At 51.5% G+C, this 27959-nt stretch overlaps 2 protein-coding genes across 3 annotated transcripts; both read left to right on the forward strand.

Annotated features, from left to right (window-relative positions):
- Positions 1 to 61: 61 nt before the first annotated feature.
- On the forward strand, positions 62 to 11760 carry ENSA (endosulfine alpha). 2 transcript variants are annotated; one of them, XM_077192101.1, is made up of 3 exons: positions 62 to 240; positions 2097 to 2225; positions 7923 to 11760. In XM_077192101.1, exons 1-3 carry the CDS (start codon positions 184 to 186, stop codon positions 8091 to 8093), a joined length of 357 nt encoding a protein of 118 aa, XP_077048216.1. In that variant the 5' UTR covers positions 62 to 183; the 3' UTR covers positions 8094 to 11760. The 2 variants fall into 2 exon arrangements, with proteins under 2 accessions (XP_077048216.1, XP_077048217.1); XM_077192102.1 differs by lacking the exon at positions 62 to 240 and adding an exon at positions 296 to 431.
- Positions 11761 to 15942: 4182 nt separating this feature from the next.
- On the forward strand, positions 15943 to 24295 carry MCL1 (MCL1 apoptosis regulator, BCL2 family member). The gene is made up of 3 exons (XM_077192042.1): positions 15943 to 16524; positions 21573 to 21820; positions 22849 to 24295. The coding sequence occupies exons 1-3, from the start codon at positions 15984 to 15986 to the stop codon at positions 22963 to 22965; spliced, it is 906 nt and encodes a 301-aa protein (XP_077048157.1). The 5' UTR covers positions 15943 to 15983; the 3' UTR covers positions 22966 to 24295.
- The last annotated feature ends 3664 nt before the right edge of the window (positions 24296 to 27959 follow it).

Raw genomic sequence — 27959 nt, forward strand, 5'->3', positions numbered from 1 at the left:
TGCTCCGCCCCCCGCGCGCACTGATTGGTCATGTGTGATGTCACTGCGACCGCTTCTCTGCGCTCATTGGGTAGAACTGCTGTCCGTCACACAGCTGAGGCGGTGGAGGCGGTGGCGGCCATTTTGGAGCAGGGCGCGGGGCCGGACGCAGCGGAGGGAGCGCAGAGCCCCCCCCTCGCCGCCATGGCAGCCCCGCTCGGTACCGGCGCCTTCACGGAGGAGACCGGGCAGGAGAAACAGGTGGGGGAACCCCCGGGGGACGGAGGGGGTGTCGGGCGGACTCCCACTGGCTCGGCTGCACGTCCCTCTTTCCAGTCCTAAGCGGAGATTGGTGATTTCTATTGTCTGTCTGGCGAAATCCGGACTCTGATTGGCTACGATGTTGGGCTGTGGGCGGGACTTCCGGATTAGGATAGATGGCGGCGTGGGGGGTGCGTGGGGTTGGTGAGGTGGGATTGGGGGGGGCCGGGATGGGCTCGGGATGGACCCAGGGTGGGCCCGGGAAGGGGTAACGGGGGTGGGAGGAGGCTGGGATTACCCTGGGGTGGGGTAACTGGGATGGGATGGGGGAATTGGGATGGGATGTGGGTAACTGGGATGGAATGGGGGTAACTGGAATGGGGGAACTGGGATAGGGGAGCTGGGATGGGATGGGGGAACTGGGATGGGGAAACTGGGATTGGATTTGGGTTACTGGGATGGGAGGGGGCAACTGGGATGGGATAGGGGTAACTGGGATGGGATGGGGGAATTGGGATGGGATGGGGGTAACTGGGATGGAATGGGGGTAACTGGAATGGGGTAACTGGGATAGGGGAACTGGGATGGGATAAGGGGAACTGGGATGGGGGAACTGGGATTGGGTTGGGGTTACTGGGATGGGAGGGGGCAACTGGGATTGGGGTAACTGGAATGGGAGAAGATAACTGGGATGGGATGGGGGAACTCGGATGGGATTGGGGGAACTGGGATGGGATGACTGGGATGGATGTGGGTAACTGGGAAGGGGTGACTGGGATGAGGGAACTGGGATTGGGGTAACTGGGATGGGATGGGGGTAACTGGGATGGGATAACTGGGATAGGGTAACTGGGATGGGATAACTGGGATGGGATGGGGGAACTCGGATGGGATTGGGGGAACTGGGATGGGAGGGGTAACTGGGATTGGGGTAACTGGGAGGGGGGAACTGGGACTGGGGTAACTGGGATTGGGGTAACTGGGAGCTGAGGGCAGCAGTCACAGACCCTGCGGTGGTTTCAGGGCACAAAGCTTTGGGTGCTGCTCTCAGACCTCCCTGACCCCAAAGTCCTGTCCAGGAACCCTAAAAGCTCTCTAGGAGCCCCAAAATCCTGCTTGGCACTCCTGAAATCCTCCCCGGGATCCCCAAATCCTACCTGGGACCCCCAAAATCCTTCCCAGCAGACCCAAATCCAGGAATTCTTTCCTAAAATCCTGGAATTCCTACCTAATATTCAGCCTAAAATCCAGGAATTCCTTCCCAATAGAAATAATGTAAATTTTATTTAATAAATAAATTTTTATTTCATAAATAATTGTAAATGTAAAATAATAGTGTAATAACTAATGTCAATTTCATTTATTAAATAAATGTTAATGTAATAAATAAATGTAAATTAATAGCGAAATAAATAATGTGAATTTTCTTTAATAAATAAATTTTAATGTAATAAATAAATGTGAATGTAAATTGATAATATAATCAGTAATGTACATTTTATTTAATAAATACATCTTAAATAATAAATATAAATAAATTTATATATTACCATATTAATATAATATATAATATTATATATTATATGATTATTTAAATATTAATATAATAATGCTATTAATATTAATATTATAGTAATGTTATTATTACTATATCCTATTAATATATAATATTAATATATGAATTTATGTATTATATTAATAAAATATAATTTTAATTAATAAATATAAAATAATAATTGAACAAAGTAAATTTTATTAAATACATTTTGATTTAATGAATAAATCTAAATTAATGATGTAACAAACAATGTAAATGTTATTTAATCAATAATTTTTGATTTCTCTCTGTGTTTTAGGACTCTCAGGAGAAGGACAAAGCCATTTCCCCCGAGAGGGCAGAGGAGGCCAAGCTCAAGGCCAAATATCCCAACCTGGGCCAGAAGCCTGGGGGCTCTGATTTCCTCATGAAGAGGCTGCAGAAAGGGGTGAGTGAGGGGCACAGGGCTCAGCCCCAGGAGATCCCACTCTGGCCAAAAAATTGGGAAAAAATTGGGGGAAAATGGGAAAAAAAATGGGGGAAAAAAAGGAAAAAAAACCCAGGAAGTTGGGGGAAAAATGGGGAAAAAATGAGAAATCTGGGGGGAAAAAAAGGAAAAATAATGGGAAAAATAAATGGGAAACCTGGAGAAAAATGGGGGAAAAATGGGAAAAGAAAGGGAAAACCAGGAAAAAAAAAAACTGGGGAAAAACCCAGGAAATCAGGGAAAAAATGGGAAAAATAAAGAAAACTGGAGAAAAAATGGGAAAAATAATGGGAAAACTGGGGGGAAAAAGGGAAAAATAATGGGAAAACTGGGGGGGAAAATGGGAAAAATGATGGGAAAACTGGGGGAAAAAATTGGGAAAAAAATGGAAAAGTGGGCAAAAATAGGAAAAATAAATGGGAAAGCTGGGAAAAGACTGAGGGAAAAAAAAAACTGGGACACCTGGGGAAAAAAAAAACTTGGGGAAAAAAAGGAAAGAAAAAAACTGGGGAAAACCCAGGAAATTGGGGGAAAATGTGGGAAGAAAAGAAGGGAAAACTGGGGGAAAAAAAGGAAAACTAATGGGAAAAATAAATGGGAAACCTGGGGAAAAATATGGGGAAAACAGGAAAAAATGTGGGGAAAAAAGGGAAAACTGGAGAAAACACCTGGGGGAAAAAAAAGGGAAAAAACCCAGGAAATTGGGGAAAAAATGGGAAAACTGGAGAAAAAATGGGAAAAATAAATGGGAAACAAATTGGGAAACCTGGGAAAAAAACTAGGAAAAAATACCTAGGACACCTGGGTAAAAAAATGGAAAAATAATGGGAAAAATAAATGGGAAATCTGGAGAAAAATGGGGGCAAAATGGGAAAAGAAAGGGAAAAGTGGAAAAAAAGGAGGAAAGGGGGGAAAAACTAGGAAACCTGGGGAAAAAATAGGAAACAAAATGGGAAACCTGAGGGAAAAAATGGGGAAATAAAAGGGAAATCTGGGGGGGAAACAGGGAAAATAATAGGAAAAATAAATGGGAAACAAACTGGGAAAAATCTGGGGAAAATCCCTGGGAAAACTGGGGAAAAAATGGAGAAAAAACTGGTGAGGAAACCTGGGGGGAAAATGGGGGAAAATTGGGAAATCTGGGGAAAAAACTGGGAAAAATGGGGAAAAAATGAGGAAAATCTCTCAGGAATGGGATTAAATCCCTCAGAAATGGATCAAAAGGTTCCTGGGCTGGGAAGGGAGGGATCAGGGCCTTGACTTTGGGAAATTAATTGAGTTTATTATTCTATTAAAAAATAATAAATAAATGTATTATTTATATATAAAAATTAAAGTTAATTGAGTCTATATCCCATTAAGAAATAACAAATTTATTTATTACTTATATATAAAATCTAAAATTTAATTGAATTTATTATCCTATTAAGAACTCATAAATAAATTTATTGTTTATATAGAAAGCTAAAATTTTTAATTAAAATTAAAAACGAAAAATAAAACTTCAAATTTTAATTTTACACCCAAAAAATCAATTTAGAATTAAAAAAAAAAATTCAATTAAAATTTTATTTGAACTTTAAATTCTTTGGGTATTAAAATGAAAATTTTCATTTTAGTTGAAGGAGTTTTAAATTAATTTGAAATGACATTTTAATTAAATGCTGGGGTGATGGGTGTGATGAGGCACTGGGATGCCCTTTGAGCTGGGAGGTGCCCCCAGCCATGGGATGGTGCAGGGAGGGCCTTGGCAGCAGCCAGGGTTTGTTCTCTGGGGCAAAAGTCCTGGCTCTGTCACTGATTTATCATTCCTAAAGTCCTGGCTTTGTCACTGGTTTATCATCCCCAAAGTCCTGGCTTTGTCACTGGTTTATCATCCCCAAAGTCCTGGCTTTGTCACTGGTTTATCATCCCCAAAGTCCTGGCTCTGTCACTGGTTTATCATCCCCAAAGTCCTGGCTTTGTCACTGGTTTATCACCCCCAAAGTCCTGGCTTTGTCACTGGTTTATCCTCCCCAAAGTCCTGGCTTTGTCACTGGTTTATCATCCCCAAAGTCCTGGCTCTGTCACTGGTTTATCATCCCCAAAGTCCTGGCTTTGTCACTGGTTTATCACCCCCAAAGTCCTGGCTCTGTCACTGATTTATCCTCCCCAAAGTCCTGGCTTTGTCACTGGTTTATCCTCCCCAAAGTCCTGCCTATGTCAGCCTGGCTCACCATCCCAAAAGTCCTGGTTCACCAGCCCAAAAATCAAAAATCCTGTTTCTCTAGGCCTGGCTCATCCCAAAAATCCTGGCTCTGTAGGCCTGACTTATCATCCCAAAAGTCCTGGTTCACCACCCCTAAAGTTCTGGCTCTGTAGGCCTGGCTCATCTCAAAAGTCCTGGCTCATCATCCCAAAAGTCCTGGCTCTGTCACCCCTGGCTCCTCATCCCAAAAGTCCTGGTTCACCAGCCCAAAAATCAAAAATCCTGTTTCTCTAGGCCTGGCTCATCCCAAAAATCCTGGCTCTGTAGGCCTGACTTATCATCCCAAGAGTCTTGGCTGTGTCAGCCTGGCTCACCCCAAAAGTCCTGTCTCTAGGCCTGGTTTATCATCCCAAAAGTCCTGGCTCTGTAGGCCTGGCTCATCATCCCAGTGCAGAGCATCTTGTGAGGCTCAGGCTCGGCAGCTGTGATCCCAAACCTGGCAGTGTGATCCCAAATTTCACAGCTGTGATCCCAAACCTGGCAGTGTGATCCCAAATTTCACAGCTGTGATCCCAAACCTGGCACTGTGATCCCAAATTTCACAGCTGTGATCCCAAATTTCACAGCTGTGATCCCAAACCTGGCAGTTTGATCCCAAATCTCACAGAGGTGATCCCAAACCTGGCAGTGTGATCCCAAATCTCTCAGGTGTGATCCCAGCCTGGGCAATGTGATCCCAAATCTCACAGAGGTGATGCCAGCCCTGGCACTGTGATCCCAGCTCTCTCAGGTGTGATCCCAGCTCTCCCAGGTGTGATCCCAGCTCTCTCAGGTGTGATCCCAGCTCTCTCAGGTGTGATCCCAGCTCTCTCAGGTGTGATCCCAGCTCTCCCAGGTGTGATCCCAGCTCTCTCAGGTGTGATCCCAGCTCTCCCAGGTGTGATCCCAGCTCTCTCATGTGTGATCCCAAATCTCCCAGGTGTGATCCCAGCCCTCCCAGGTGTGATCCCAGCTCTCCCAGGTGTGATCCCAGCTCTCCCAGGTGTGATCCCAAATCTCCCAGGTGTGATCCCAAATTTCACAGAGGTGATCCCAAATCTCTCAGGTGTGATCCCAGCTCTCTCAGGTGTGATCCCAAATCTCCCAGGTGTGATCCCAAATCTCCCAGGTGTGATCCCAAATTTCACAGAGGTGATCCCAAATCTCCCAGGTGTGATCCCAGCTCTCTCAGGTGTGATCCCAGCTCTCCCAGGTGTGATCCCAGCATTCCAGAAGTTTCTCACTCCCTGCCCTCAGTCCCTGCCGTGCCAGGGCTCAGTAGGTCAGGGCTGGCCCCGCCATCCAAAGGTCCCAGCTCTGTGTCAGAGGTGCCCGAGTCTGAGTCACTGGCTGGGGACTAAAGGCCTTTAAACCTGGCCTAAGTCCCTGCCTGGATTTCCCCTTGTGTCATCTTCCCATGGCCTGGTTCAGAGCAATCCCAACACTCCCTAAGGGATCCTTGTTCCCCTGCTCCTGCACAGCCAATCCCAAATCCTCACACCCAATCCCAAATCCTGCACTCCCAATCCCAATCCCAAATCCTCACACCCAATCCCAAATCCTGCACAGCCAACCCCAATCCCAGCACTCCCTAAAGGATCCTTGTTCCCCTGCTCCTGCACACCCAATCCCAATCCCAAATCCTCACACCCAATCCCAAATCCTGCACAGCCAATCCAAATCCCAGCACTCCCTAAAGGGTCCTTGTTCCCCTGCTCCTGCACATCCAACCCCAATCCCAATCCCAATTTAACCCTCCCCAAAGGATCCTGGTGGCTCTGCTGTTCCCCTGCTCCTGCACACCCAATCCCAATCCCAAATCCTCGCACTCAATCCCAAATTCTGCACACCCAGTCCCAATCCCAGATCCTGCACTCCCAATCCCAATCCCAGCACTCCCTAAAGGATCCTTGTTCCCCTGTTCCTGCACATCCAACCCCAACCCCAACCCCAATCCCAATCCCAATTTAGCCCTCCCCAAAGGATCCTTGTGGTACTGCTGTTCCCCTGCTCTTGCACACCCAATCCCAACTCCTGCACACCCAACCCCATTCCCAAATCCTCACACCCAACCCCAATCCCAAATCCTCACACCCAATCCCAAATCCTCACACCCAATCCCAATCCCAGCTCCTGCACTCCCAATCCCAGTTTAGCCCTCCCCAAAGGGAAAAAGGGATAAAAAGGGATAAAAAGGGATAAAAAGGGGAAAGGGAAAGGGATAAAGGGATAAAAAGCACCAGAGACAAGGTGGAATTTGAAGGCTGTTGAGGCAAACCTTTGAAAGAGTTGGGCATCCCAAGCTTGGATTTCATTTTTTCTCCATGGCTCTGCTGTTCCCCTGCTCCTGCACGCCCAGTCCCAAATCCTGCACTCCCAATCCCAATCCAAATTTAGCACTCCCTAAAGGATCCTCATGGTTCTGCTCTTGCCCTGATCCTGCACTCCCAATCCCAATCCCAACCCTGCACACCCAATCCCAAATCCTGCACTCCCAATCCCAACCCTGCACACCCAATTCCAATCCCAATTTAGCACTCCCTAAAGGATCCTCATGGCTCTGCTGTCCCCCTGATCCTACACTCCCAGTCCCAAATCCTGCACACCCAATCCCAATCCCTGCTCCTGCACACCCAATCTCAATCCCAACTCCTGCACTCCTTAATCCCAATCCCAATTTAACCCTCCCCAAAGGCTCCTCATGGCTCTGCTGTTCCCTTGCTCCTGCACTCCCAATCCCAATTTAGCCCTTCCTAAAGGATCCTTGTGGTACTGCTCTTCCTCTGCTCCACACCCAATCCCAATCCCAATTTAACCCTCCCCAAAGGCTCCCATGGCTCTGCTCTTCCCCTGCTCCACACCCAATCTCAACTCCTGCACACCCAATCCCAATCCCAATCCCAATTTAGCTCTCCCCAAAGGCTCCCATGGCTCTGCTTCCCCCCTGCTCCTGCACACCCAATCTCAATCCCAATCCCAATCCCAATCCCAATCCCAATTTAGCCCTCCCCAGAGGCTCCCTAGGCTCTGCTGCCCCCCTGCTCCTGCACACTCAATCCCAATCCCAATCCCAATCCCAATTTAGCCCTTCCTAAAGGATCCTTGTGGTATTGCTCTTCCCCTGCTCCTGCACACCCAATCCCAACTCCTGCACACCCAATCCCAATCCCAATCCCAATCCCAATTTAGCCCTTCCTAAAGGATCCTTGTGGTATTGCTCTTCCCCTGCTCCTGCACACCCAATCCCAACTCCTGCACACCCAATCCCAATCCCAATTTAGCTCTCCCCAAAGGCTCCCATGGCTCTGCTTCCCCCCTGCTCCTGCACACCCAATCCCAATCCCAATCCCAATTTAGCTCTCCCCAAAGGCTCCCATGGCTCTGCTGTCCCCCTGCACTCCCAATAACCCAAACATTTCTCCCTCTTGCAGCAAAAATACTTCGATTCTGGCGACTACAACATGGCCAAGGCCAAGATGAAGAACAAGCAGCTGCCAAGTGCAGGGCCTGACAAGAACCTGGTGACAGGAGACCACATCCCCACGCCCCAGGACCTGCCCCAGAGGAAATCCTCCCTGGTCACCAGCAAGCTGGCAGGGTAGCTGCACTCCCAGCTGGGGGCTGCCCTCTTTTGTCTCTTTTTTTTGGCTAAATGGATTGAACTTCACTGTACCATAGGGATGGGAGCACCAGAATCCACGTAGTTGTTTGAGTCTTTCCAGCAAGCACAGCCCAAAGCTGACTGGGGGCAGGGTTGGGCTGGCCCTTCCTCTCAGAGAGGCTTTGCCTTAATTTTGCTGCTGTTTGGAACCATCCTGGCTCACAGAGGCACTGGAGCTCTGCCTCCTTCCTGGCTGGGAGAGCCCCAGAAGAGCAGAGGGGGCACCTGGAGGAGGGGAGAGGGCAGGGCTGAGGTGTGGGAAGGGATTTCAGGGCTTGGGGTCCCAGAGACTGAGCCAGCTGGGCAGGAGAGTGATCCCAGATCTGCAAGGTGTGATCCCAGATATGGAAATTGTGATCCCAGATAGGAAATTGTGATCCCAGATATGGAAAGTGGGATCCTAGGTCTGCAATGAGTGATCCCAGATCTGGAAATTGTTATCCCAGATCTGCAAAGAGTGATCTCAGATAGGGAAAGTGGGATCCCAAATCTAGAAAGTGTGATCCCAGATCTGAAAAGTGATCCCAAATCTCACAGGTGTGATCCCAGGTGTGAAAATGTGATCCCTGATCTGGCAGGTGTGATCCCAGATTTGAAAAGAGCAATCCCAGATTTGGAAAGCGTTGATCCCAAATCTGGAAAGTGGTCCCAGATCTCACAGGTGTCATCCCGGATTTGGAAATTGTGATGCCAGATTTGGAAACTGTGATTCCAGATTTGGAAATTGTGGTCCCAGATCTCACAGGTGTGATCCCAGGTGTGATCCCAGTCAGGTGTGAGCTTTAGAGCTTCAAAGTGATGAAATGAAGAAAATTCCAGGGGTTGTTGTTGGGCTGAGCTGGGATCTCTCCCCTGCTCAGCCCCAGGGGACAGCGTGTCCAGAGGGGCTGGGCCAGGGGCTGGGCAGTGCTTGAAACATCTTGGGGTCTGTGGGAGCAGAGCCCCACCTCAGCTGGAGGAGCTTGGCTGAATTTGGCCAGAGGAACAAAACCAGAGGGGCTTGGCTGGATTTGACCTCAGGGGCTTGGCTGAGCTTGACCAGAAGGATAAAACCAGAGGGGCTTGGATGAATTTGGTCAAAAAGATAAAAACAGAGGGGTTTGACTGAATTTGGTCAGAAGGATAAAACCAGAGGGGCTTGGCTGAATTTGGTCAGAAGGATAAAACCAGAGGGGTTTGACTGAATTTGGTCAGAAGGATAAAACCAGAGGGGCTTGGCTGAATTTGGTCAGAGGGACACAACCAGGGGGGCTTGACCAGAGGGATACAACCAGAGGGGTTTGACTGAATTTGGTCAGAAGGATAAAACTAGAAGGGCTTGGCTGAATTTGGCTAAAAGGACAAAACCAGAGGGACTTGGCTGAATTTGGCCAGGGGGGCTTGGCTGAGCTTGACCAGAGGGATAAAACCAGAGGGGCTTGGATGAATTTGGTGAGAGAGATAAAACCAGAGGGGTTTGACTGAGCTTGGCCAGAGGTGTTTGGCTGAATTTGGAGGGACAGAGGGACACAACCAGAGGGGCTTGGCTGAATTTGGTCAGAAGAATAAAACCAGAGGGGCTTGGCTGGATTTGGTCAGAAAGATAAAAACAGAGGGGTTTGACTGAATTTGGTCAGAGAGACAAAACCAGAGGGGTTTGGCTGAATTTGGTCAGAAGGATAAAACCAGAGGGGTTTGACTGAATTTGGTCAGAAGGATAAAACCAGAGGGGTTTGACTGAATTTGGTCAGAAGGATAAAACCAGAGGGGTTTGGCTGGATTTGGTCAGAAGGATAAAACCAGAGGGGTTTGGCTGGATTTGGTCAGAAATAAAACCAGAGGGGTTTGGCTGAATTTGGTCAGAAGGATAAAGCCAGAGGGGCTTGGCTGGATTTGGTCAGAAATAAAACCAGAGGGGCTTGGCTGAATTTGGTCAGAAGGATAAAACCAGAGGGGCTTGGCTGAATTTGGTCAGAAGGATAAAACCAGAGGGGCTTGGCTGAATTTGGTCAGAGGGACACAACCAGGGGGGCTTGACCAGAGGGACACAACCAGAGGGGTTTGACTGAATTTGGTCAGAAGAATAAAACCAGAGGGGTTTGGCTGGATTTGGTCAGAAGGATAAAACCAGAGGGGCTTGCCCAGAGGGGCACAAGCAGAAGGACTTGGCTGAATTTGGCCAGAGTGTCTCAGCTGCCTCACGGCCATGGCACAGTTTCTCTGTCCCTGGTCACTCGTGGCCAAGGGGGAGGGGGCACAGCTCTTGTCCCCCCAGCAGCAGGAGGAGCTCAGGACACAGCAGGGCCCTGCCCTGGCCCTCAGCCCCAGCCCTGGGTGCTCCCACAGCAGGACCAGAGCAGCCAGGGAGGGATTTGTGCTGCTGGGACTGATCAGGGAGGGAGGGAGAGAGGCAGGACTGGCAGGAGCCACCCAGAAAGGGATCAAAAGCACAGAGACAGGGTGGAATTTGAAGGGTGCTGAGGCAAACCTGTGCTTTGAAAGTGTTGGGCATCCCAAGCTTGGATTTCATTTTTCCCCCCATTTTTTTCCCTTCTTGTGTTTTGTTTTCTTTGTCTCAAGCCTGGGGAAAAAAATAACAAAACCCCCAAACTAACACCAACATCACAACAAAAAACCCCAAACTTAACAACCTTTTGCTTAAGTGCTGCAGAGCCAGGGCTGGGGTGGCACTGTCCCCTCCTGCTGCCCTGGGTGTCCCTTCTCCATGCAGTGGGGAGGGTGGGCACTGCTGTGTCAGGGCATCCCAAACTTTGATTTCTTTTATTCCCTATTTTTTTTTCCCTATGTTTTCTGTGTCTCAAGCCTGGGAAAAAAAAATGAAACCAAAAGCCCCAAATGAACACAAACATCACAACAAAAAACCCCAAATTTAACAACCCATAGCTGCAGCTCTGCAGAGCCAGGGCTGGGGTGGCACTGTCCCCTCCTGCTGCCCTGGGTGTCCCTTCTCCATGCAGTGGGGAGGGTGGGCACAGCTGTGCCAGGGCATCCCAAACTTTGATTTTTTTTCCCCATTTTTTTCCTTCCTGTGTTTTCTATGTCTCAAGCCTGGGGAAAAAAACCCCAAAACCACGAAACCAAAACCCCCAAATGAACACCAACACTTTTCCATGCAGGGACAGGTGTGGGCACAGCTGTGCCCCAAAAGCTGCCCCAATTTCAGCCCCAAGGACCAAAGGAAGGGGGGCAGGAGTGAAGGATGCCCAGGCAGGGTTTTCCTGCTGTGTGTTCCTGCTGCCCTGGGTGTTGCTGTGTGTGTCACCTGTGTCACCTGGGTCACTTCCCTGCTGCTGCTGGCCCGGAGTGTTTGCCCAGGGTGTGCTGGAATGTGGCTCTGCCTTCAGGTGTTTCCTGGATCCTCCTGTGAGAAACAGCCCTGGGGCTGCTCCTGGCCCCTCTCTGGGGCAGGCACAAGGAGTGTGGTGGCACTGGGACCTGTCCCTTGTCCCCACAGGGTCCTGCTCTGGCCTCCAGCCCCTGTGGGACCTGGTTGGGGCAGTGGCTGCACACCCTCCTTGGATGTCCTGCTGTCTGTCCCAGCCATGTTGTAAATAGATAACAAATATATATAAATATATATATATATATATAATTTTTTTACATGTTCACCTCTTCTGGACTGCTGTGCTTGCTTTTTATTCAACTCCAAAAGGGGGAAATAAAACCTAAAAGAGGAAATAAAGGGAAAGATGCAAAGGGGCATTGCTGCTCTGGGGGTGTCCCTGTGCTGGGGGGGGGCAGAGGGAGGGGACAGCCCCCCAAAACATGTGGGGACAGCCCCAAAACGTGTGGGGACAGCCCTCAAAATGTGTGGGGACAGCCCCCCAAAACATGTGGGGACAGCCCTCAAAATGTGGGGACAGCCCTCAAAACGTGTGGGGACAGACCCAGAACATGTGGGGACAGCCCTCAAAATGTGTGGGTACACCTCCAAATGTGTGGGGACAGCCCTAAAAACGTGTGGGGACAGCCCCAAAACGTGTGGGGACAGTCCTCAAAATGTGTGGGGACACCTCCAAACGTGCGGGGACAGCTCCAAACGTGCAGGGACAGCTCCAAACGTGTGGGGACACCCCCAGCCTTGTCCCTCCCTGCTTTTCCAGGTGTGTTTGCAGGAGGGGGAAGGGATTGGGCAGCGCAGGCTGAGCCCCAGCAGGAGCAGCTCTGAGCAGGGTTTGGGGCCGTGGCAGGGGCTCCTTCCCACCCCAGCCCAGCCCAGAGCTGGGTGGGCACTGAAGGGGGCACGGGGGTGATGCTGGCACCCCCTGCCCACCTCTCTCAGTGCTGGCTGGGTTTGGGGGCTCCCATTTTTCCACAGCAGGGATTGCTGGGCACTGGGGAGGGGTTTTACCAACACAAATCTTTGCTCCAGCTGCAGATCCTTCCACCCTGTCCCACTGTGTCCCTTGGTCCCCGGTGCCACCCCTCGGGCTCTGTCCAGGTTCATTTTGGGGTGCAGGAGCAGGACCACTCCTGCCTTTCTCCTGGAGGCTTCACCTGTGGGATTTCAGCGCTGACCTTTCCCCAGCCCCACCTTTCCCCTGCAGCTCTCTGGGTGTGTCCCTGGCCTGCATTCCCCAGACCTGGGAATTCCCAAGCCCCGGAGGCCACGCAGGGACCCTCAGGGGACAGGCAGGGACACGTTGTTCCAGCTCGTGTTTGTGCTGAAGCTTGGCACCACCTCCCAAAAATGTGCTGGGTGCTGCCAGAGCTCCCTGCTCTCGCTCCTGCTGCCAAGAATGCTTTTCCAGACAAGGACACATTCCTTGGGGCCACGGGAAGGATTTTGAGAGGGACGAATTTCACCCTCCTGGACCTGGTTTTGGGGGGTGGCAGGGGGACAGGAGTTGGGGACCCTCAGGGGGATGCACAGCCCCGGTTTTGCTGAGCTGGGACATCTCCAGGGTGCGGGGACTGCTCCAAACACAGCACACTGGGCTTGGATTGGTCACACTTTGTCCCCAAAAATGGTGACAGGGAGGTGGCAGCTCCAAACAGAGCACAGTGATGGTGACAGAGCCTTGGGTTTGTCCCACTTTGTCCCCAAAAATGCTGCCCAGGGAGGTGGCAGCTCCCAGTGCCTCCCTGGAGCGGGAGGAGCTGAGCGCTCCCAGCATTTGGCTTTTCATCCCTGAGGCACTGGGACCTCCTGTCCCCAAACCCGCTGGGACCTCCTGTCCCCAAACCCCCCTGGGACCTCCTGTCCCCATCTCCTGTCCCCAAACCCTCCTGTCCCCATCTCCTGTCCCCAAACCCCCTGGGACCTCCTGTCCCCAAACCCCCTGGGACCTCCTGTCCCCATCTCCTGTCCCCAAACCCCCCCGGGACCTCCTGTCCCCATCTCCTGTCCCCAAACCCCCCTGGGATCTCCTGTCCCCAAACACCTCTGCGATCTCCTGTCCCCATCTCCTGTCCCCAGACCCCTCTGGGACCTCCTGTCCCCATCTCCTGTCTCCATCTCCTGTCCCCAAACACCTCTGGGACCTCCTGTCCCCATTTCCTGTCCCCGAACCCCCTGGGATCTCCTGTCCCCAAACCCCCCTGGGATCTCCTGTCCCCATCTCCTGTCCCCAAACCCCCCTGGGATCTCCTGTCCCCAAACCCCTCTGGGACCTCCTGTCCCCAAATCCCCCCGTGCTGGGTAGGACAGGACTTCCCTGGGTCCCTTTGTGTTCTGGGGGTCCCAGAGCCCACCCTGCCTGTGGGGGGGGGGAGGGCAGCCCCTGTCCCCTGTGTCACTCTCATCACATCCCAGTTTGGTGATGCCACCTGCTCATGGTGGCACGTCCCAGGTGAGGGCCACAGCTCCACTTTGGTGGCACAGAGAGGCCCCAGCACCCCCTGGGAACCCTTTTGGGGGGGGTCACTGTGGTTTCAGGGGTTCCAACCCCAATTTCCATTCCCTGGAGGGATCCCAGGGCTCTGAGGGTCCTGCCCTGCTCTGGGGGGGTCTCAGTGCTGGGGACAGGGCTGGGAGATCCCACCAAGGTCAGAATGGGCTCGAAGCAGACGGATCCAGGTGGGATTCCTTGGATAAAGGGAATATTTTGGGTTGGAAGCTTCTTTTAAAGGCCATCAACTCCAACCTCCAGCATGAGCAGGGACATCTCCACCGGATCAGAGCTCTGGCCTTCCTCACCTGGGATATTTCGAGGGCTGGGGCATCTAATTCCTCTCTGGGCAACCTCTCCCTGTGCCTTATCACCCACAAAACACAAAATTCCTTCCCTAGATCTCTTCTATCTATTTCTATATAAAAGAAATAGATAGAAGAGATAGAGGGAAGAAATATTTTTTTATATTTCTATAGAAAAAATATAGAAATATAGAATATCTGTTTCTTCTTCAAAATAAAAATATAGATCTATTTTTTCTATATAAAAATTATTCTATATAAAAATATAGTAATATAGAATATCTATTTCTTCTTCTATATAAAATATAAAATATCTATTTCTTCCATATAAAAATATAGATCTATTTTTTCTTCTATATAAAAATATAGAATATCTATTTATTCTTCTATATAGAAATATAGAATATCTATTTTTTCTTCTATATAAAAATATAGAATATCTATTTATTCTTCTTTATAATAATATAGAATATCTATTTTTTCTTCTATATAAAAATATAGAATATCTAATTCTTCTATATAAAAATATAGAATATCTATTTCCTCTTCTATATAAAAAGATAGAATTTTTATATCTTCTTCTATATAAAAATATAAAATATCTATTTCTTCTATATAAAAATATAGAATATTTATTTCTTCCCTATTTTTCTTCCACTTTCATACTCTAAATCTGCCTCCTTTTAGTTTAAATCCACCACCCCTCATCCTGCTGCGATCTCACTCCCTTCTTTCAAACCCCATTTTGGCCACAGCAGCGGGGCCGTGCTGGCTCCAGCCCCGCACCCGGGGGATGCTCGGTGCTGCGGGACCGGGAATGGAGCGGGAATGGACCGGGAATGGTCCGGGAATGGACCAGGGATGGGCCAGGGATGGTCCAGGAATGGACTGGGAGTGGACCGGGAATGAACAGGGAATGGTCCGGGAATGGACTGGGAATGGACCGGGAATGAACAGGGAATGGACCGGGAATGGTCCAGGAATGGACAGGGAATGAACCCGGAATGGACCGGGAGTGGACCGGGAGTGGACCGGGAATGGACCGGGAATGAACAGGGAATGGTCCAGGAATGGACCGGGGATGGACCGGGAATGAACAGGGAATGGACCGGGAGTGGTCCGGGGATGGTCCGGGAGTGGACCGGGAATGGTCCGGGAGTGGACCGGGAATGGTCCGGGAGTGGACCGGGAATGGACCGGGAATGGTCCGGGAATGGACCGGGAATGGACCGGGAATGGTCCGGGAATGGACCGGGGATGGTCCGGGAATGGACCGGGAGTGGACCGGGGATGGACCGGGGATGGACCGGGGATGGACCGGGCGGCTCCGGCCCGGCACGGGACACACGTGGCCGGTGCCACGAGGATGCTCCGTGCTGTGGCTGGGGGGCTCTGCCCCGGGGATCCCGTTCCCCGCTGTGCTCGGAGGGATGCGGGACCAGCACGGCACTACCGGGGAGCTGCTGCCCGGTACCGGCAAGAACCGGGGACACCGGGAGTGGGGTACCGCGGCCGGGGGACGGAGGGGATGGCTGCTCCTTTTCGCTCTTTTTTCAGCCTAAAGAACGGAAGCGGAGGTGGAAAAAGCCGCTCGTGTCCCGCCCTCGCTCCGCCTCTAGGCGTTACCGCCTCCGGTTATATAACCCGGCCGCGCCGGTCCCGCCCGCACCCCGCCGGCCGCTCGCACCGGGCGCCATGTTCGCCGTGAAACCGAAAGCCGTCATCGGCTTCAACCTCTACTGCGGCGGCTCCCCGGCGCTGGGGCCCGGCGGGCCGGGGGAGCGCCCGGAGCCCGCGGCCGCCGCCGCCGCCGCCTCGGAGCCGCCCCGCGACCGCTCCGGGGCCGCCGCCGGCCGCGCCGACTCCCCCCGCGCGCTGATTGGCCGAGGCGCGGCGCCCCGCTCGCTGATTGGCTGCGGCGCGACTCTATGGCGCCCCGAAGAGGAGCTGGACGGATGCGACCCCGAGCCCGAGCGCGGCCCCGCCGCGGATTCGCTGCCCGGGACCCCCCCGGGGCCTCCGGACGGGCTCCGGCAGGACTCGCTGGAGCTCATCAGCCGCTACCTGCGGGAGGTGGCCGGAGAGGCGCAGCCCAGCGCTAAGAAGCTTTTTCTCGGTCTCCTGGGTGGTCCCGGCCGGCCGGGCTCGGCGGGAGATGCGGTGATGGAGAAGGCGCTGGAGACGCTGCGGAGGGTCGGCGACGGCGTTATGAGGAAACACGAGCTCGCCTTTCAAGGTGTGTGTCCGTCGAATGCTCCGGGAGGAGGTCGAGACCCCCGTGCTCTCCGTTGGGCCTGTCCCGGTGCCCGGAGCGGGTTTGGGGCCGGCGGTGATGCCCTCGTGGCCGGGGTCTCGGCCGGGTCATCGATGGCTTTGGTTCGGAAGGGGTTAAATAAAAGCGGTTGGGAAGCGCTCAAAAACGAAACTGAACTTTGTTCCGTGGGGACGAGGAAAAGCCGCTGTTGGTGTGTGCAGAGGAGATAATCTGGTTACAGATTAGCCCCGGGTCCTCCTCGCGTCCCCCTCGGCTCGGGCTGACTCTGCAAATAACCCCGAGGCCAAAGATTGGGGAGATCGGGAGGTTCAGATCCTCAGCCCCCCAGTTCGGGTGCAAGGGGATTTTTGGGCAGTGTTCTCATAGAACCATGGAATGGTTTGGGTTGAAATAGACCCAAAAACTCCTCCAGTGCCATGGCAGGGACCCTTTCCACCATCCCAGCCCTGTCCAACCTGGCCCTGGGCACTGCCAGGGATCCAGGGGCAGCCCCAGCTGCTCTGGGCAATCTCTTTTCATGTGTTTAATCCCAAACGTCCAAAGATTGGGGAGCTCAGGATTTTCAGCTCCTCATCCCCCCAAGTGTAGGTGCAAGGGGATTTTTGGTGGGGGGAATTCTGCTGGGTGATGAGCTCATAGAACCGTGGAATGGTTTGGGTTGGAATAGACCTTAAAATTCATCCAGTGCCATGGGCACCCTTTCCACCATCCCAGCCCTGTCCAGCCTGGCCCTGGGCACTGCCAGGGATCCAGGGGCAGCCCCAGCTGCTCTGGGAAATCGGTTTTCATGTATTTAAAGTGTCCAAAAATTAATGAGCTCCGGATTTTCAGCCTGCCCAGTTTAGGTGCAAGGGGATTTTTGGTAGGGGGAATTCTTTTGGGCAGTGTGCTCATACAACCATGGGATGATTTGGGTTGAAATAGACCCAAAAACTCATCCAGTGCCATGGCAGGGACACCTTCCACCATCCCAGCCCTGTCCAGCCTGGCCCTGGACACTTCCAGGGATCCCAGATTTCTCTGGGAAATCCATTTTTGTGCATTTCCCGGCCTTCTGCAGGGTCCTGAAGCAGCTGTAAGGATTTGACCCCCAGTGCCTGGCCTGGGGATGAACTGGAAAGGAGAAGTGACCGGTTTGTGTCACTGGTTTTGTGTCACTCAGGCTGGTTTGGGGCTGGTGCTGGCATTTGGATCCCAGGTCAGGATGGAGCCCAGCAAAGCAGGGCGGTGTCTGCATTTCCTGCAGCACTTTTGGGGTTCCTGCAGCAGTTTTGGGGTTCCTGTAGGGTGTTAGGGTGCAGCTTCCTGCAGCAGTTTTGGGATTTTAGGATGCAGGTTCCTGTAGCACTTTTAGGGTTCCTGGGGGGGTGTCAGGGTGCAGGTTCCTGTAGCAGTTTTGGGGTTCCTGTAGCAGTTTTGGGGTTCCTGTAGCAGCTTTGAGGTCCCTGCAGCAGTTTTGGGGTTCCTGGGGTTATTAGGGTGCTGTCTGGTGAAACACCTTCCTCCTTGCAGGATGTGCCATTTTCTCAGCTCATCCCTTTTTTGGTTCCTTTCTTTTTTGTTTTATGACACAAAGAGCTTCGGTTTCATTCTTAGCTGTGCTGTGGGAAAGGCCGTGGGATCAGTTCCTGTGCCCCAGTTCCTGGTGGGAAAGGCAGGGGGATCAGTTCCTTTGGGATCAGTTCCTGACCCCAGTTCCCAGTGGGATCAGTTCCTGTGCCCCATTCCCTGTGGGATCAGCTCCTGTGGGATCAGTTCCTGGCCCAAATTCCCTGTGGGATCAGTGGGATCAGTTCCTGTGGGGTCAGTTCCTGTGGGATCAGTTCCGGCCCCCAATTCCCTGTGGGATCAATGGGATCAGTTCCTGTGGGATGAGTTCCTGGCCCCAGTTCCCAGTGGGATCAGTTCCTGCCCCCAATTCCTTGTGGGATCAATGGGATCAGTTCCTGTGCCCCAGTTCCCTGTTGGAGCAGTGGGATCAGTTCTGACCCCAATTCCTGTGGGATCAGTGGGATCAGTTCCTGTGCCCCAGTTCCCAATGGGATCAGCTCCTGTGGGATCAGTTTCTGCCCCCAGTTCCCAGTGGGATCAGTTCCTGCCCCCAATTCCCTGTGGGATCAATGGGATCAGTTCCTGCCCCCAATTCCCTGTGGGATCAATGGGGTCAGTTCCTGGCCCCAGTTCCCAATGGGATCGGTTCCTGTGGGGTCAGTCCCTGGCCCCAATTCCCAGTGGGATCAATGGGATCAGCTCCTGGCCCCAGTTCCCAGTGGGATCAATGGGATCGGTTCCTGTGGGGTCAGTTCCTGCCCCCAATTCCCTGTGGGATCAATGGGATCAGTTCCTGGCCCCAGTTTCCAATGGGATCGGTTCCTGTGGGGTCAGTTCCTGCCCCCAATTCCCGGACATTCCTGGGGGATGACTCTGGGCAGGAATGTCCGGCCTGACTGGGCCCGGGTGGTTTCCTGAGTGAGGAGGAACTGCCCGGGGCGGTTTCCTGCGCGTTGAGCAAGAGCCCAGCGGGGACGGGGACGGGGACGCCTTTGGCCTTTGGGCCTTTGGCCTTTGGCTCTCGCAAAGCCTCGCCCCGGTGGCTCCTGCCTGGCCGGGCACTGCAGGGCGAGCTGGGCACTCTGCTCTGCCAGGCACAGCTAAAATGAATTAAATAACTTAAAATTAACTTAAAATTTAATTTAAAATTAAAATTAATTTAATTATTTTAATTTATTTTAAATTTTCTTTTTATATATATTGATTTTTATAGAAATTAAATTTTAAATTATTTTATTCATTGAAATTATTCTTATTTTATTTTAATGTAAATTATTAAAATTATCTTTTTATATATATATTTATATTTTTATAGAAATTAAATTTTAAATTATTTTATTCATTAAAATTATTTTTATTTCATTTTAATGTAAACTATTTTAAATGATCTTTAAATAATTTAAATTATTTGAAATTTAAATTACTTTATTTTATGATTTAATTTAAATTATTTTATTAATTGAAATTAGTTTTATTTTATTTTAAAGTAAAATTTCACCATCCCAGGGTGCTCCAAGCCCTGTCCAACACTCCCAGGGATCCAGGGGCAGCCCCAGCTTCTCTGGGAAATCTGTTTTAATGTATTTAATTTTAAGCATATTAGCTCAGGAGTTTCAGATCCTCACCCCCCCAGTTTAGGGGAAGTTTGAGGCTGAAATGGGGCTGGGGAAACACACAGGATGTTTTAGGCTGAATTATTTTAAAATAATTTAAATTATTTTAAATTTAATTTAAATTATTTTATGATTTATTTTAAATTATTTTATTAATTGAAATTAGTTCTATTTTATTTTAATTTAAAATAAAATTTCACTATCCCACAGTGCTCCAAGCCCTGTCCAACACTTCCAGGGATCCAGGGGCAGCCACAGCTTCTCTGGGAATCTGTTTTAATGTATTTAATTTCAAGCATCCAAAGATTATTTAGCTCAGGAGTTTCAAATCCTAACCCCCTTCAGGTTTAGGGGGTGTTTGAGGCTGAAATGGGGCTGGGAGAACACAGGGGACGTTTAAGGCTGAATTATTTTAAAATAATTTAAATTATTTTTAATTTAATTTAAATAATGTTATAATTTAATTTAAATTATTTTATTATTTTTAATTTTTACAATTTAAATTATTTTGAAATTATTTTATTTATTTAAATTATTTTTATTTCATTTTAATTGAAAATATTTTAAATTATTTTATTCATCAAAATTATTTTGGTTTAAATTATTTTAATTTATTGAAATTATTTTAAAATTATTTTATTTATTTAATTTATTCTATTTATTTAAATTATTCTATTTATTCTTATTATTTTACTATTTGAATTATTTTTTTAAGAATTATTTTAATGAAAATGAAATTTCAATTATTAAAATCTAAAACTGGGGGTACATCTGCCTGGCTTTGGGCGCTGCCCTTGCTCCCTGCCCTCCCCAGGCTGAGGTTTTGCTGTGGAAACCTTGACACACGGGGGAGTGTGACGTGCTCAGACACCACAGCTGCCCCTGAGGCAGGAAAAGGAACTGAAATGTGCCAGGGGCTGGATTTTATCTGGCCCAGGTGCGGGAGGGCAGCAGAGCCCATTCCCCATCCAGTCCTGGGGGGTCCCACCCTCCCCCTGCCCCTCTGGGGGTGTTTGGCTGCCCCCAACCTCGGGTGCTGGGAGGGATGAGAGTTTGACAGGAAAACCTCACAGATGTGTGTGCTTGGCTGAAAGGTTTTAAATGTGGAGTCTGATGAAGGTGTAGAAATGAAAGCAAGTTTTGATACAGAAAAAAAGAATTGCAGAGCCAGTCTGACTGGATAAGCAAGGAGGCCAAGGGTATTTTATGTTAGTTAGAAGGGTTTTTATGGCTTAGAGCAAAGGATAAACCCACCCCAGACAAGAAGATGTTTTTACCAAGCACAAAGAGAGCACAGGCAAACAAGGCAGCAAAGCTGCAAATGTTTCAGTAAAAAGGTCTCAGAATTTTCCCCTGCAAGAAAACTGAAAAACAACTTCTGGCTTAAACTGTAATGTACTGACTTGGAGTGATTGGAGAGCAGTAACATGAATATGGTAATTATAGCAGTTATGATGGGCTAGAGATAAAAGTTAAGGTAGAGATTGGTTCTACTGTATGAAGATGCTCAGCAGAGAAAAATTTATAATGCATTGTAACCAAAAGAAAAGTTTATAATGCAATGTAAGCAAAAGAAAAGTTTATAATGCATTGTAACCAAAACCAAAGTATAGAATGCATTGTAACCAAAAGAAAAGTTTATAATGCAATGTAAGCAAAAGAAAAGTTTATAATGCATTTTTAACCAAAGCCAAAGGGTCTCCAGGCCTGCCTGCAGCTGGAGCTGACAGCTGTGGGCACGGCTCTGTCACCCAGGACATGTTGGAGGTTATAAACTGCAATTTTGGAGAGCTGCCTGGGGTCCTGCATCCCTCATTCAGGCTCTTACACTCGGGGCTCTTTCAGGGATGCTGAGGAAGCTGCAGATCCAGCAGGAGGAGGACCTGCAGTGCGTGGTGGAGGTGGCAGCCCAGATGTTCAGCGATGGTGTCACCAACTGGGGACGCGTGGTCACCCTCATCGCCTTCGGCGCCTTCGTGGCCAAGCACCTGAAGAGCATCCAGCAGGAGCAGAGCATCAGCAGCCTGGCTGGCATCATCACAGACGCCCTGGTCTCCTCCAAGAGGGAGTGGCTGGAGAGCCAGAGGGGCTGGGTGAGTCACAGTTCCTGGGAATTCCTGAGCTTTCCCAACATCCCGGCCTTTTCCTGGCTCTGGGGTGTGTGGCAGTGCTGGCTCACTGTCACCACGGGGGTTGTGGGGCTTTAGGATCCACTCAGCATGAGCTGCCTGAAGTGGTTTGAGATAAAAAAGCACTTTGTGGAGTGTTCCTGCCCAGCCTGGGGGCAGCATTCCCAAAATCAGGGCAGCCCTGGGAGGGCTGGGCTGGCCCTTGGCTGCTGGGGTGGCTGAAATGGGGCTGGGGGAGCACAGGAGGTGTTTGAGGCTGAAATGGGGCTGGGGGTGTTTGAGGATTAAATGGGTCTGGGGGAGCACAGAGGATGAGCAGGATGCAATGGGGCTGGGGGTGCACAAGGGGTATTTGAGGCTGAAATGGGGCTGGGGGAGCACAGGGGGTGTTTGAGGCTGAAATGGGTCTGGGGATGTTTTAGGATGAAATGGGGCTGGGAGAGCACAGGGAGAGCACTGGGGGGTGTTTTAGAATGAAATAGGGCTGGGGATGAGCAGGATGCAATGGGGCTGGGGGTGCACAAGGGATGTTTGAGGCTGAAATGGGGCTGGGGGAGCACAGGGCATGTGCAGGATGCAATGGGGCTGGGAATGTTTGAGGCTGGAATGGGTCTGGGGATGTTTTATGATGAAATGGGGCCGGGGGAGCACAGGGAGAGCATTGGGGGGTGTTTTAGAATGAAATGGGGCTGGGAATGTTTGAGGCTGAAATGGGTCTGGGGGTGCACAGGGGCTGTTTGAGGCTGAAATGGGTCTGGGGGAGCACAGGGGATGTGCAGGATGCAGTGGGGCTGTTTGAGGCTGGAATGGGGCTGGGGGAGCACAATGGAATGTGCAGGATGCAGTGGGGCTGTTTGAGGCTGGAATGGGGCTGGGGGAGCACAGGGGGATGTGCAGGATGCAGTGGGGCTGTTGTTTGAGGCTGAAATGGGGCTGGGGGCTGTGCCAGGCAGGCTGTCCCCCCATCTGACCATCCCTCCTCTCTCTCCCAGGAGGGCTTTGTGGACTTTTTCCGCGTGGAGGACCTGGAGGGCACCATCCGGAACGTTCTGGTGGCCTTCGCGGGCATGGCCGGCCTGGGGGCCAGCCTGGCCTACATGATCCGGTGAGCCTGGAGCTGCCCAGGACAGATTTGGGGAGGATTTTGGGAGGACTTGGACTCCCTGGGGCTGCACAGCTCCCCTGCTCCCTCTGAAGCTGGACTTGAGTGACCCCAGGAGGACGTGGAGCTGTCCCCGGAGCCCAGCTCGTTGCTGAGGAAGAGGAAGGTGTGATCCCAGCTGATGGATGGAGGATTTGTGGCTTTTGGAAGAGTTTTTCCTCTCTGCTTCCCTCACCAGGATGGTGCTGGGGGAGCTCAAGTGGACTTGGCTTCACTTGGATCCCAGAGGAAACCATCTCCAGCAGCTCCTCCTGGGCTGGGCGAGGCAGCTGAGCCTGGAGCAGATGTTTTGAGGCTTGTGGTTGTGGGTTTGGTTTTTTTTTTTGAATTTTTTTTTTTTTTTCTGGAAATAGCACCTTCTGCTGCCTCTGCCCTGCCTAAACTCGCAGCTCTGTTGCTCTGGAGCAGAAGCACTGCATGCTGGAAATGTTGTGCCAGCCTGCACCTGCAGCCAGGTGCTGCCAGGGAGTGCCAGAGCTGTGCCAGACCCGGTGCCACGGAGCTGGAGCCCTGCCCAGCCCCTGCCCTCCCCTGGGACGGGGGTTTGGAGGGGCTGGGGGACACCCCCAGCTCTGTCCTGGCCCCAGACAGCCTTGGCTGCACACAGCCAGTTCAGAAATAGCAACTGCATTTTGTAATTATGTAAAAAAAACCCCAGTGGGCTGGGGAGGATGTAGAAAACCTGTAAATGTCTATAAATCTGTAGAATATATACATTTTTACAGAGCTGACGATACAAAAAGGAGGAATTCATTCTGAATGTGGCTTCATTCCTGATGGGAAGCAGCATTTTGGTGGCAAAGCCTGCTCTCCACTCCAGCCTTCCCCTGGGAGGGTGACAGAGGGTGACGAGCAGCAGTGGCCTGGCTGTGACCACGGCTGGCTGGCAGCAGCTGATGGTTCTGTTTTGCTTTTAAATCTCTTTTTTTTTGTTGGTCCCTCTGGGTGGGGGTGGGGGAGCTGTGGAAGTTCATTCTGGCCACTTCCTTCTCTCCCCTTCCTCCTCCTCCTCCTCCTCCGAGCCATGAGCTGGGCAGAGCTGATGGTTGAATGTAGAATGTTCTGGGCTGCCCACGAGGGGATTTTGATGCCCAAGGGGCTCCTTGCCCACCCCTGGCTCTGGGGGCTGCACTGGTGGGGCCCATGGGGACCCTCCTTGTCCCCAGGTGTCCCCTGGGGCCTGGGCCAGGCCCAGCTCAGCCCTGGTGCTACAGCCAGGCCCTGCTTGTGTGCAGAACAAGCTGTAGTTTGGTCAATAAATGTCTTTTTTTTTCTCATTCCTCTCCTACCAAGCTCGTTTCCCCCCAGCCAGGGGCTCTCGTGCTGCCCCAGGATTGCTGGAAAAGCCTCTGGGAGCTGTGGGGAAGGGCTGGGGGTGTCTGGGGTCACCTCTGGTGTCACCTCTGGTGTGGGCGTGGGTGGGGAGAGCCCCTGAGGCTCCTCCTGCACAATTTGGGCTGTGCCACCCCCCCAAAGGGGACCTGCAGCCTTGGGGACGGGGACACTGGGACATGGCCACCCTCATTCCCATCTCTGTGGGGTTTTAGTCCCGGAATTCCAGGTTGGGTTGGGTTGGGAGGGACCTTCAAGCTCATTTTTTTTCCACCTTCTGACCATGGAGATCTTCCAGGTTCCTCCAAGCTCCTGTCCAAACAATTCCAGGGCTGGGGAATTCAGGAATTCTCTGGAAAATCGTTGCCAGGGCCTCACCCAGCACTGCTGCAGTTTCCTCCCCTTTTTAGATGTAATTTTCCTCCCTCTTTACAGGTCCTGTACCCCCAGACCTCCCCTGCACCCCAAATTCCCATCCCTGCAGCTTTGGGGTGGGTGACAGAGGCAGAAATCTGCCCCAAAATCCTCTGGAAATGCAAAATCCTGCCCCAGAATCCTGGAAATGCAAAATCCTGCCCAAAATCCTCTGGAAATGCAAAATCCTGCCTCAAAATCCTCTGGACATGCAAAATCCTGCCCCAAAATCCTGGAAATGCAAAATCCTGCCCCAAAATCCTCTGGAAATGCAAAATCCTGCCTCAAAATCCCCTGGAGAGGCAAAATCCTGCCCCAAAGTCGCAGAAATGCAAAATCCTGCCCCAAAATCCTCTGGAAATGCAAAATCCTGCCTCAAAATCCTCTGGAAATGCAAAATCCTGCCCCAAAATCCTCTGGAAATGCAAAATCCTGCCCCAAAATCCCCTGGAGAGGCAGAATCCTGCCCCAAAATCCCCGGGAAATGCAAAATCCTGCCCCAAAATCCCCTGGAAAGGCAAAATCCTGCCCCAAAATCCTCTGGAAATGCAAAATCCTGCCCCAGAATCCTCTGGAAAGGCAAAATCCTGTCCCCAAATCCTCTGGAAATGCAAAATCCTGCCCCAAAATCCCCTGGAAATGCAAAATCCTGCCCCAAAATCCCCTGGAGGGGTAAAATCCTGCCCCAAAATGATCTGGAAAGGTGAATTCCTGCCCCAAAATCCTCTGGAAATGCAAAATCCTGCCCCAAAATCCACACCTGGGCCACCAAACCAGGCCCTGGTTCCCAAACCAACCCCGAGTGACTCAGCCCAGAGTGCAGAACGCTGCTGGGTGTGGGTTTTCTGCTTGCTTTGGGGTGGTTTTTGTTTTGTTTCGTTTTGTTTTTCCGGTTTTTGGGGGGTTTTTGGTGTTTTTTGGGTGTTTTTTTCAGTGCTGCGTCTGTGGGGATATTTTGGGCCTGTTTGGGTGCAGCGGGGCCTTCATGCAAAAGTTGCCATGGAAACATGCAAAGGGAGGATGGGGGGGTTTGGGGGGGCTCAGGGGGTTTTGGGGTGCAGGGGATGGAAGTTGGGGTGCAGGTGGCTCCTAAATTTCAATGTGGGTGCCTGGGAGGGGTTTGGGGTGCAGGGGAAAATTGGGGTGTTGGTGCCTTACAGGGTTTTAGGGTGCTGGTGGCTCCTAAATTTCGATGTGGGTGTCTGGGAGGAGTTGGGGTACAAGTGGAAGTGGGGGTGCAGGTGGCTCCCAGAGGCTGGGGTGCAGGTGGAGCTCAGGGTGTTGGTGCCTTCTAAATTTGGGTGTGGGTGCCTGGGACAAGTTGGGGTGCAGGTGAAAGTTGGGGTGCAGGTGGCTCAGAGAGTTCGGGGTGCAGGTGGAGCTCAGGGTGCTGGTGGCTCTCAGGGTTTTGGGGTGCTGGTGGCTCCTAAATTTCGATGTGGGTGCCTGGGAGAAGTTGGGGTGCAGCTGAAAGTTGGGGTGCAGGTGGAGGTCAGGGTGAGGGCAAATTCCAGGGTTTTGGGGGTGCTGGTGGCTCCTAAATTTGGGTGTGGGTGCCTGGGAGGGGTTTGGGGTGTTGGTAGAAGCTGGGGTGCAGGTGGAAATCAGGGTTTTAGGGTGCTGGTGGCTCCTAAATTTCGGTGGGGATGCCTGGGAGAAGTTGGGGTACAAGTGGAGGTGGGGGTGCAGGTGGCTCCCAGAGGCTGGGGTGCAGGTGGAGCTCAGGATGTCGGCGAATTCCAGGATTTGGGGTGCAGGTGGCCCCTAAATTTGGGTGTGGGTGCCTGGGAGGGGTTTGGGGTGTTGGTAGAAGTTGGGGTGCAGGTGGAAATTGGCGTGCAGGTGCCTGGGAGAAGTTGGGGTGCAGGTGGAGCTCAGGGTGTTGGTGCCTCACAGGGTTTTGGGGTGCTGGTGGCTCCTAAATTTGGGTGCAGGTGCCTGGGAGGAGTTGGGGTGCAGGTGAAAGTTGGGGTACAGGTGGCTCAGAGAGTTTGGGGTGCAGATGGAAGTTGGGGTGCAGGCGGCTCAGAGAGTTTGGGGTGCAGGTGGAGCTCAGGGTGTTGGTGCCTCACAGGGATTTGGGGTGTTGGTGCCTCCTAAATTTGGGTGTGGGTGCCTGGGAGGAGTTGGGGTGCAGGTGAAAGTTGGGGTGCAGGTGGAGCTCAGGGTGTTGGTGCCTTACAGGGTTTTGGGGTGTTGGTGCCTCCTAAATTTGGGTGCGGGTGCCTGGGAGGAGTTGGGGTGCAGGTGAAAGTTGGGGTGCAGATGGCTCAGAGAAGTTGGGGTGCAGGTGAAAGTTGGGGTGCAGGTGGAGCTCAGGGTGTTGGTGCCTCTCAGGGTTTTGGGCGTTGGTGGCTCCCAGGTTTGGGTGTGGCTGCCCGGGGGGTTTGGGGTGCAGGTGGGGCTCTGGGTGCTGGTGGCTCTCGGGGTTTTGGGGTGCACGTGGCTCCCAGGTTTGGGTGTGGGTGCCCGGGGGGTTTGGGGTGTTGGAGGTGGCTCCCAGGGGATGGGGTGGGGCAAGTTGGGGTGCAGGGGGGGTTGAGTGTGGGTGCTGGGTGGGGAGGAACTGGGGTGATGGGGCCTGGAGAAGTTTTGGGGCACCTGCAGCAGTTTTGGGGTTCCTGGGGGTTATTAGGATGGGGGTTCCTGCAGCAGTTTTGGGATTTCTGCAGTAGCAGTTTTTGGGTTTCTGTAGCAGTTTGGGGGTGCAGGTGCCTGTCACTTTTGGGGTTTCTGCAGCAGTTTTGGGGTGCAGGTTCCTGTCAGTTTTGGGGTTTCTGTAGCAGTTTTGGGGTGCCTTTAGGAGCAGTTCTGGGGTGCCAGCAGAGCAGTTTTGGGGTCTCTGCAGCAGCAATTTTGGGGTGCCTTTAGCAGTAGTTTTGAGGTTCCTGAAGCAGTTTTGGGGTGCTTTTAGCACCAGTTTTGGGGTTTCTGTAGCAGCAGTTTTGGGGCTCCTGTAGCAGTTTCGGGGTGCCTTAAGCAGCAGTTTTGGGGTGCAGGTACTTGTAGCAGTTTTGGGGTTTCTGCAGCAGCAGTTTTGGGGTGCTTTTAGCAGCAGTTTTGGGGTGCTTTTAGCAGCAGTTTTGGGGTTTCTGGAGCAGCAGTTTTGGGGTGCCTTTAGGAGCAGTTTGGGGTGCTTTTAGCAGTTTTGGGGTGCGGATACTTGTAGCAGATTTGGGGTTTCTGGAGCAGTTT

The sequence above is a fragment of the Agelaius phoeniceus genome, chromosome 31 (assembly GCF_051311805.1).
Source record: "Agelaius phoeniceus isolate bAgePho1 chromosome 31, bAgePho1.hap1, whole genome shotgun sequence".
NCBI lineage: Eukaryota > Metazoa > Chordata > Aves > Passeriformes > Icteridae > Agelaius > Agelaius phoeniceus.